Raw genomic sequence first — 10,850 nt, forward strand, 5'->3', positions numbered from 1 at the left:
GTTTTAGCTTACCTGTGATCTCACCTAGGTGGGAGTTTCACAGTAAACAAAATCCCTGACAATTCCACAGCTACTTGGAGACAACTTTTCCAACTTCCAGGCCCATTATGTGTATTCAGGGCTGGTGACATCGAGATGAAAGTGATGGAGAAAATGTCACTTTCTGCCTGGCCAGGCTAGCCATTCGGGGGAGAGCGGGGGGCAGGAGGAGGCAGACACAGCACAAGCTGTAATGCCGGCCCTTCAAGGGGAGCCCGATGTGAAATCTCCCCAGAGACATTCCAAAGTCTGCTGTGGGATGGGGTGGGTTTTCCATTCACATGAGCACAGCTGCCCGTAGACACGGGCTCCGTGGTGAAATAGACCAGCCCTTGTGCAGCACCTCCAAGGTCGCCCAAGAGCACCTCATCTGACTGGTCATGTGAGCACCAAGAACGAGTTGTGTGAAACGCAGGATTCTTTCGGGTCCATAGGGGGCTGAGAATGAGGATGTTTGTCTCCCCTTGTTTGTGGAGTTAGTGGCCAGTGTCCATCTCTGGAGCAGTGGACAGAGAAAAGAAGTGGGTGTTCGCCATGGGTTCCACATGGTGCTGGAAGCAAGGAAGCGCTCACACAGAGCAGCTCGAGAGGATCAATGTATCAATTGATCACATCAAGAGAGGGCGTTGCAGACCCAAGATGGCACATGCCATGGACCAAGGAGTGTGTCAACTTATCTCTCTCACATGAGATCTTAAAAAAAGCTATGTATATGTGTGTGCGCATGTGTGTAGGTTTTGGCCAAATTGCACTTTTTGATTTTTGATTGCAATTTTTCTTTTAAGAAGCTTGTCTGGAAGTTCGCTGTCCAGGAATCTTGAAGCTCAGGATGATCTTGTCCAATGCCACAGCCGTGACGCCCTTCCTGACCAAGCTGTGGCAGGAGACAGTTCAGCAGGGCAGCAACGTGTCTGGCCTGGCCCGCAGGTCTTCCCGCGATGACAGTGAGCTGGCGGCACTCTACATCCTCATGGTGCTTGGCTTCTTTGGCTTCTTCACCCTGGGCATCATGCTCAGTTACATCCGCTCGAAGAAACTGGAGCACTCGCACGACCCATTCAACGTGTACATTGAGTCAGACGCCTGGCAGGAGAAGGACAAGGCGTACGTCCGGGCCCGGGTGCTAGAGAGCTACAGAGCATGTTATGTCTTTGAAAACCAGTTGGCTGTAGAGCAACCCAGCACACACCTTCCCGAGGTGAAGCCTTCAACATGAACCCCACAGCTGGCTAAAACTGGACAAATCCCCCCTGACAATCTGATTTTTCTAATCACATGCCTCTCCTATTCTTTATTGTATGGTTACCATTGATTTTCTTTAGCCTTTGTAAGGGGAGAGAGGTGGATTCATGACACTATTTTTCTGAAATCACATTCCTTCTATAATAGACTTTCAATTATTCCCCACCATCTGTCCCTGCCTTGCTAAATTTAGCAGAATCCCTGATCATGTGGCCTCTAATAATAATAGCTGCATTTGCCAGACTCCCTTGCAGCTAGCAAGGTCATGTGACTGAGTCCTGGTTAATAGATGTGGAAGTAATGACTACAATGTCCAAGTAATCCTTAAAAAGGAAAGAATGTCCCCTCCACTTCCTTTGTCCCCCTTCCCAGTGCTGGGACATGGATGAAGTGGTGAGCAGCTTTGATGCCGGGGAAGAACAGCATACTCACAGATGGCAGAACAGTAAGAGTCTGGGCCCAGGTAACATTGTGGAGCAGGGTCTCCCTACTTTCCTGGACTACCCACTAGGTCAGACTTACAGGAAAGAGGAACTCCCTCCACTCTTCCTTTAGCCACTGTTATTTTGATTGCTGTTAAAGTAGAATCAATATCTTTACTAATATACCTGCCGTAGAGGACTGAACCCAAAGATGTGACATGCTCATATTTTTCACAAGCCCACACCATTTCCCTTTGTCACTTCTGTGCTCACTGCTGTGGCTCTATCTTCCTCCTGCCCTCCTGCCTCTCCCCCCTCCCTTACACTCACCCTTCAGGGATTTCTCCCCAAACACACACACACAGAGACACAGACACAGACACACGTACACACACACATACTGCCCACTCACACCACTCAGTCTAGAAGGAACTTGCTTCCTACAGGGCTGAGATGGAGGAGAAAAGATGCCGCCTTCCGCAGGTATACCCAGGGGAAGGTGCTCAGTTACCCAGGAGGAGGGAGAGTGCCCCCACCCCCAAGAGCCCTGGGGAAAAAGTGGGTGTGGAAGTGGGGACACCTGGCACTGAGGTGGCAGGGCCTTTGAGGCAATGGGCCTGTTTTATGGGTGGAATTATGCTCCCCCGCAAAAAAGATATGCTGCAGTCCTCACCTCCAGTACCTGTGAATGTGGCCTATTTGGAAATAGGGTCTTCGCAGACATTCAAGTTAAGATGAGGTCATTGTAATGGCACCTAATCCAATATCCCTCGGGTCCTTGTTAGAAGAGGGAAGTCTGGACACAGACACACAGGGACCATACAACGTCAAGTGACAGCGGCAGAGACGGGAGTGATGCAGCCACAAGCTGACGCATGCCAAGGACCAGTGGCCACCAGAGGCTGGGAAGAGGCCAGGGAGCTCCTCCCCTGGCAGCTGCAGAGGAAGCGTGGTCCTGCTTGATTTAAGACCTCTGGCCTCCAGAGCTGTGAGATGATGAGTATCTGTGTTTTGAGCCACTCGGTTATGGTAGCCCTAACCGACTCACGCAGCACCTCTCACCCACCCAGAGGGAGAGAGAGCGGCTTTGCCTCCCAGCGTGGCACCTGGAGAAGACCAGGCCCCCATTAGTGTGACCTGCCCCAGGAGGGTCACAGAGAACCAGCTCCCTGGGTGTCAGCTTTCTTCTCCGCCATGGTCTCCAGCGTCAGGGCCCTCTGCAGGGCGACACCCTGAAAGCTCGGCCACCTGGGCATTCCTGAAGACTGTGGAATATTTAAATTAAACATAATTGGCTAAAACCTGCATGTAATATAAATTAAAAGCAGCCCACAAGGATCCTTGGCCATCCTCAGATGGACAAACGTGGCTCAGTCTGGCTCCAGTGAAAGTTTCACGTAGGGAACAGGGATTCCTCTGTGCGTGCTTGGAAGCATCTCTGGGGCAGACCCTGGCAGGGATCAGCCTCTGAATAACTGCGATCATTGAGGTGAGTGGTTCTTTGGGCCACAGAGCCCTTTGAAAATCCAATGAAAGCTATGATCCTCCCCGGGCCCGAATAATGCACAGAAATGCAACATTTCTCCTACTCCCTTGGGGGTTCCTGGGCCACTGGAAGCCAGTTGTGGCTGCTGGCATTTCACAGCCCCTGTGAGACACACCTGCTTCAGACAGATGCACATTCCGCAGACTGAAGGGAAGGCAGTTTTGGAGAGGGACCCAGAGCACACGTGACCCGCAATGTGATCCTGGAGGCAGCACGCTGACTTTGATATTCCAGGCACACAGACCGGCTTTTTATCACCACTTCACTTTCCCCCACTGAGATTCCTGTGCCTTTTAAGGCAGAGGGAGATCCCAGGGGCTTTAATCCTCCCTGTCCTTGAAGGGCCCTTCCGCACACTGCAGACCTCTAATCTGCTCCTCCCTCCCCTTCCCCTTGGTTTTAAAGGGTGAGGAGGAAAGATTTGAACTGTAAATTTTCAGATGCTTGTTATCATATTTTAAAATTTGCTTTCACATACGTAGAGTGTTTGTGATGTGCCGTGGACTGTTCTAAGCTCTTTAAAAATAGAAATCTCAATGATTACCTTGCATGCAATATTTTAGGCATTCATTAGATAGGACAGCTATGCTTTTTGTGATATTAATAAGATTTTTTTTTTAAATTAAAGCTATTTATCATGATCTGTGGCGTGTGTTCTCTTGATATCACTATGATACTTCTAGAAGATGGATATCAGTTCCTAGGGGGCTCTGATGAGGCAGCCCCAGGGGCTTGGGAATGAGGAGACTAAGATTGCATGTGGATAATTAAACACTGCCATCAACACAGCGTGTCAACACGGAGACACGCGGGCCCTCTGATGCTGCAGATAGAAAGCGAGCCGGAGAAGCCCTGGATGGAGATGGACAAACTGCAGAGCCCTCCCCACCCCTTGTAAAGGGGGGCTGCTGCCAACTCCTAGTGTTTGCAGCCGGCAGGAATGTGGGCCGTCCTGATGGACTTCTGGATATTGTAAGAGAAGCTGTGTAAGAGCCTCACGTTTACATGTTGGCAGTTAATTTAATTTTTAAAAGTTATATGAGCCAAACAGAATGTGGCCTTGAGCTGGGTCCTGCCCAAAGACCACCAATGAACAATCTCAGCCTTAAGGAGAAACAATAGCTCCCTCCAGCCCCAGGCCACACCTGAGAGGAAGCATAAACCGAGTCAGAGAGGGGACCCTGCCCCGCCAAGGTGACAGAAACAGGCACTTCCCCAAGTGAGGCCCTGGGCCAAGGGACCCTGAGGTCCGAGCCCCGTGTTGGAAGCTGCATCGAGCTTTGCTCCCCTGCTGTGTGAGAACATCCCTGACTCTACCATGCAGGCCCAGGCCCCCACTCTCTGCCACTTAGCATAGGACATTGCAACTCTGATCTCACTCGCATCTCTGGAGACCAGTTATTGCGAGTCTGCCCTAGACAGGGGGATCTACCCTGTGAGCAGACGAATCAGGCTTCCGACCCTCCCACAGGGCCGAGGGCTCATGGGAACTGGAATAAAATAGCCAACACGAAGAGTGTCATTCCCACCTCTCCTCTCCCAGAGCCCCCTGGCCGGGCTGGCCGAAAGGCTTTCAACTTCTCCGGCGTAGACATGCCATGTGCAGTTCCCTGGACGGTGGCATTGAAGAGTTCCGTGGAGGTTACTAGACACCAATAAGGGAAACTGAGGCTCTGGGAGGGTCAGGGACGCACCCAAGGTCATTGGTTGCTTGAAGGAGGAATCCAGGAGGCACCCTGCTTCCTGAATCCCAGCCCTCACCCTCCTCCGGCTGTCTCCTCACACCAAGGGCTGGTGGGGGGCGGGTAGGGAAGGAATGACCGGCTGTCTTGGAAAGGTCATTGCCATTAGCCCCAAGAGCAAACACTTAGTGAGCACTGTGGGGGCGGGTGGTGACTCTGATTTGCTGATTTTATTTTTCCATAAACACTGACTCAAGTCTATAATATTTTTTATTATATCATTTAATAATACCAGACAATTTATTCTCAAAAAATGACCCCAAAATCATCTACACTGTATGCCCAGATGTCTATCTAGAGAGACATAAAATAGTCCAGCCTATGAACTAGGCCATTAAAAAATAAATTACAAAGCAGAGTGAGCCAAAAGGAAGGCAAGTGGCAAATGATGAGACCATGATTCCAAATATTGCCTTTGCACCGGCCTCTGGCCTTTGGCTCCCCTCAGGACACTATCGGAATCCAGCAGCAAGAGCTAGAAATCAGCTGGCAGCCAAGAAAACCGTTACGGATTCCACGATCTTTGCATCTCCAGGCATGGCTGTGTGAGTGCAGGGTAATGCGCACAGCTCTCCCGAGAATGCTCCCTACCTTGAATCCACATCAGTAGGCGACTTCTCCGCAGGCATGAGGGAGACGCAAATACCGAATGAAGCAGGGGAGGTAAGTAAAGTCTGCCAGGGCTTGAAGACAAAACAAATGTACACAAAGCTAGGAATGGATTGATAGGGACTGGTAAATTCCTTAAGTAAGCAGAGTCATTGGATACATAAAACAAATCTAAATACAAAAAAGAGTCAGGTGATTTAGAGCCCCTTGAGTGCAGTGGTCTGTCTGACTACCTGAGGTCAGTAAAGCAGTAGTCAAGTATCACGAAGATAGTTCTAATACTGGCATTTGTCGGTCTGCAGGGGAAGGAACTCTGGGTGCGGCTGCCCCCTGGTGGTGGTCTTGATGATGTTTCCCAATGCACGGGGAACCCTGGGGACCTGGCAGCCAGGAGGGTACTTGCAGGCCTGGGGAAGGCGCTCAGTGTGTCTGTAGACACCCCCGGGAGGCTAGACTTCTATTCAGCAGTCAAGTTCAGGGAGACAGGACCCGCCATGGGCACCACTATGAAGTGGGAGGAGGACTGCCGAGAAGGAAAGAAGTATTCTAGAAGTACATGGTGAGGCCCCTCCTCTGAGCAGGGGCCTGCAGTCACAGCTCAGCATTCTTGGGAAGTTGCTAGGGCCCCTTCTCCCTTCGTATGTGCTGGAACCTGCTCGTCCCCCTCCCCTAGCCCAGGAATAACCCCTTATCATCCCTTCCAGCCCTTGAAAAATAATCTCTCACCCAGACCAAAGTCCCCTTCAGTTTCATGCCTGTGACTGACCACTCGTGCTATGCGTGGAGAAAGGAGTCCACACCTAGATAACGTGGTGGGCCTCTGAGGCTTTCATATCACCTTCTATTTGCCCAGTTGGTGAGGGAGGGATTCCCGCCCTGTGGTCACGGGATGGTCAGTCACGTGGCACATGGTGCTGGACGTGTTTGATCAGGGCAGCTTATTAGTCATGTGTAGGCACAGCCCAGGGGTGGGGGTCGCACGCAGGAGCAGAGTAAACAAGCAGGGGCTGTGGGCAACTGGCTTTTAGCAAGAGGGCAGCGTGGCTCCGGGTTTCCGTGGGAGGATGTTTGGATAATTCCACAGACAGGCAGGGAACTGGAGCCCACTACTCAGGAATAAGCAGGAGCCGTACCTGGTCCCCATGATGCGAAGGGCTGCTTGGCTGGGGGAGCTTGTCCATGGAGCAGAGTAGGCAGAGGAGCTGGCAGTTTGGCCATTCAAGGCCCTCCCAGTTTCACCAGATGTCAAGGCCTTAACGTTAGGCTTTGCACCACTGCTGGGGACGGCTACGCAGGGTGTGCACTGAGCCCGGCACTGGGCCTTGGGGGTGATCAGGACGTGAAATGCAGCCCCCTCCTGTAGCTGAGCCCTGGGCCCTGGAGTGGGCTGTGGCTGCCCGGTGGAAGGAGTGTCCTTGTGCAGGTTGCTCGGAGGACATTGGCTATAGGGCTCTGCGAGCGGCTCTGACCCTCATTTCCTTTGCTCCTTCCACACCTGCCTCTGATGATGCCCTGCACCCCAGCCACCAAACAGGACTGTCTCGCAAGCATCGTCACCACTGGAGCCTCCCCAGGCGTGGGGTGCAAGGGGCACCAGGGGTGGCCCAATGGCGCAGTCCCATGCCTCTGACAGCCTCGCACTTCCTGGAGCGAGAGAGAGCAAGGCAGCAGCAGAAGCTCTGTCCCGGATGAGATTAAACATCTCAGCCGCTTTTCTCCAGGGGCTCAGCAAGTTTGGGTAATGATAAGTTTTCAAGGGTCCCGGTTCAGATATTCTCACCGAAAGGAGGAATGAGAGAAGCTGCTGCTTGTCTCAGGCTCCCGAAGACTGGAGGGCCGGGACCCTGTTACCGCCCCCCGGCCCCGGCCTGCCCACCCACCCCTCTGCCCCCATGGAGCTTCTCCTCTCTCACACCAGACAATGCCCAGAAATGGCTCCTCTTGCGCAGTTTCTAAGCGAGGAGGTGAGCGGGGGCCAGGTCCACCTCCTGGGGATCGAGAGGCTGCCCCAGCGCCAAGGAAGGCGGCTCGAGGTGAGGAGAGGAGGGTGCACACGCTTTGGGGAAACCTGGGAGACCCATAGAACGAACCCCAGCTTGCAGACTGCTTTTTAACACTGCTTTTCTGGGAGAATTAAGCGAGTGATTGTATTTGTTTCCTGGGGCTGCCATAACAAACTACCACAAAATCGGTGGCTTGAAACACTAGAAAACTATTCTGTCACAGTTTCTAGAGGACAGAATTCCAAAACCACAGTGCCGGCAGGGCCGTGCTCACGGGGAGAATCCTTCCTTGCCTCTTGCAGCTTCTGGCGCCCCCGGCGTTGGCTGGCTACAGCCATGTCACCCCCATGTCTGCCTCCCCCTTCACGTGGCCTTCGCCCCTGTATGCCTGGGGATCCTTTTCTGTCTGAGACGCTTACTATTGGATTTAGGGCCAGCCCTAATCTAGGACCATCTCCTCCAAATCCTTACCTTAATTATATCCACAGTGACCCTATTTCCAAATAAGGCCACATTCCGAGGTTCTGAGTGACATGAATTTGGAGGGAGGGTGACACTACATCCGTCCTATAACTACAATTATAGGCCAGTGGTTTAGAACAGTGCCTGGCAATAAGAAGCACTTAGTACATGGCCAGGATCCCCTGTTCTTACCAAACGAACGTTGCTCCTAGAAACCCAATCGTGACTTTTCTCAAGTGAGGTTTTCATTGCATGTTCTCCTCCTTGACACAGATGTGCCTTGTCACTTACTTTGTAGTTGATCAGTCAGCGTCGGATCAGGGAACTAGAAACGCCAATCTTTATTTTAACAGAAATGAACATGAAGAATTGGTTAAACAGACATTAAAGAACCGAAGAACCCAAAAGGGAACATGGAGAAAACACAGAGCTGCCGGCTGCGGGGAGCAGCCTGCCATGGAAAGAAAGGAAAGGGGGGTCTTGTCACCGGGTCACTCCTGTGTAGCCTGTTGGCCTCTAGATCCTCACACAGGCTGCCTGAAGCAGGGAACAGGAAGCAGATTCGTGTATTTAGGGCTGAGCATAAACTAGCCACGTGCACTAGTCCTTAGATGTTAGAGGTGCCTTCCAAGGCTGTCTGCTGCGCGCACGCAGGATTAAAGCTTTCTACCTGTTTTACCTTAAAGGATAATGTTTCTGACTCTTTTGGAAAAAAGGAAAGGAAAGGAGAGGAGAGGAGAGGAGAGGAGGGGAGGGGAGGGGAAGGGAGGAGAGGAAAGGAAAACTTCAAAGTTTTAGCCATTAAACGATCCCTAAGAACTAGCAGGACTGAATCCCTCCCAGTCGGGAATTTATGAACTGATGAAGAAGCTGGGGTCACGCACTCAAGGGCTGGCCCTACATTAAAAGAGAAACAAGAGAGGAGGGAAAGAAAGGTGTCTTAGTCCGTTCCAGCTGCTATAACAAACGCCCATAGACCAGGCAGCTTATAAACAGCAGACGTTTGTTTCTCACAGTTCTGGAGCTGGGAAGCCCAAGATCAAGGTGCCAGCAGATTTGGGGTCTGGCAAGGGCCTGCGTCCCAGTTTACAGTTGGCCATCTTCTCTCTGTGCCCTCACATGGCAGAAGGGGGCAAGCTAGCTCTCTGGGGTCCCTTTTATCAGGGCACTAATCCCATTAGTGAGAACTCCACCCTCATGACCTAATCACCTCCCAAAGGCCCCACCGCCTAATACCCTCACCTTGGAGATTAGGATTTCAGCATTTGGATCTTGCGAGACACAGTCATTTAGTTTATAGCAAAGGCCATCAACACATAGTCAGGGCAAAGGGAAGGAAGCAGCCCACATGGAGTCGTTGAGGAAATGAGGCAGGAGCTGCATTTTCTTTGTGCTCATGTGTTCATGGGATCTTTGGGAGAAGTTGAAGCCGGTGTGGAAATTTCGTGTGTTTTGATTCAGCTAGATGAGGATAGGAACATTTAATGACTGCATTTTTTGAGAAGATTTCTTGAATCAAAGACTTTGGGGCCTTCTACAGTGCAGCACAGAGGCATTCAGTGCGTCACCCCCAGCCCACCCCCACTCCTCGCCCCACGGCTCATAGCGGTTACACGTGTACTCACGTCACAAGATGTCTGGACACTAACTGAGCAACCGATAGCCACTGACTATACCTGTCAGGCTGCTGAGCTGTCCTCAACTCTTTGGGGCAGAGACCGGAAACATCACACTGCCACCAAGCTACAGTATCACTGGATTTTGGAGAGAAGAACAAACATTCTAGACCAGGGTTTAGCAAACTCTGGCCTGTAGGCCACACTCAGCCTGCCACCTGGTTTTTCGTTTGTTTGTTTTTGTATTATTAGGACCATATAGTCACTCTGATTCACCTAATATGTACTTGCTTGGATGTGGGAGGAAATTGGAGTACCGGAAGAAAATCCACACAGACGTGGGGAGAACTTGCAAAGTCCACGTAGACAGCAGCCCTGGCCAAGAATCGATTTTTTTTTTTCTCATTAATGTTACAACAAAATGACGTTATCTGAGCACCTGTCATACAGTGACAGGTGTCCACCATTACAGTATCACACAGAGTATTTCACTGCCCTAAAAATCCTCTATGCTTTGCCTATTCATCCTCCCCCCAATTCCTGGCAACCACTGATGGTTTTACTGTTTCCATAGTTTTGCCTTCTCCAGAATGTCATGGAGTTACAATCATACAGTATGTAGCCTTTTCAGATGGACGTCCTAAACCTATGAATATGCATTTAAGTTTCCTCCATGTCTTTTCGTGGCTTGATAGCTCATTTCTTTTTAGCACTGAATAATATTCCATTGTCTGGATGTACCACAGTTCATCTATCTATTCACCCGTGGAAGGACATCTTGGTTACTTGCAAATTTTGCGATTATGAATAAAACTGCTGTAAACATCCTTGTGCAAGTTTTCCTGGGGGCACAAGTTTTCAACTCCTTTGGGTAAATACCTAGGAGGGAGATTGCTGGATTCTATGGTAAGAGCATGCTTAGTTTTGCAAGAAACTGCCAAACTGTCTTCCAAAGTGACTGTACCATTTTGCATTCCCACCAGCAATGAATGAGAGTTCCTGATGCTCCACATCCTCACCAGCATTTGGTGTCGTCAGTGTTCTGGATTTGGGCAATTCTAATAAGTGTGTAGTCCACCACCTGTTTTGTAAATAAAATTTTATTGGAACACAGACACACTCATCATTTACATACTGTTTAAGTCTGTTACAAAGGCAGAGTTGAGTCC

The 10,850-nt window shown here is 50.7% G+C and overlaps 1 protein-coding gene across 1 annotated transcript; it reads left to right on the forward strand.

The window, feature by feature from the left end:
• Window positions 1–856: 856 nt before the first annotated feature.
• Window positions 857–1,255, forward strand: KCNE1 (potassium channel, voltage gated subfamily E regulatory beta subunit 1). The gene has a single exon (XM_012657365.1). The coding sequence runs from the start codon at window positions 869–871 to the stop codon at window positions 1,253–1,255; it is 387 nt and encodes a 128-aa protein (XP_012512819.1). The 5' UTR covers window positions 857–868.
• The last annotated feature ends 9,595 nt before the right edge of the window (window positions 1,256–10,850 follow it).

Source organism: Propithecus coquereli, unplaced genomic scaffold, assembly GCF_000956105.1.
Source record: "Propithecus coquereli isolate 6110/MARCELLA unplaced genomic scaffold, Pcoq_1.0 Scaffold54, whole genome shotgun sequence".
In the NCBI taxonomy this organism is placed as follows: domain Eukaryota; kingdom Metazoa; phylum Chordata; class Mammalia; order Primates; family Indriidae; genus Propithecus; species Propithecus coquereli.

What these genes read in the sequence shown, in the direction of transcription:
- KCNE1 (XM_012657365.1), top strand. Translation starts at nt 869, where the DNA reads ATGATCTTGTCCAATGCCACAGCCGTGACGCCCTTCCTGACCAAGCTG.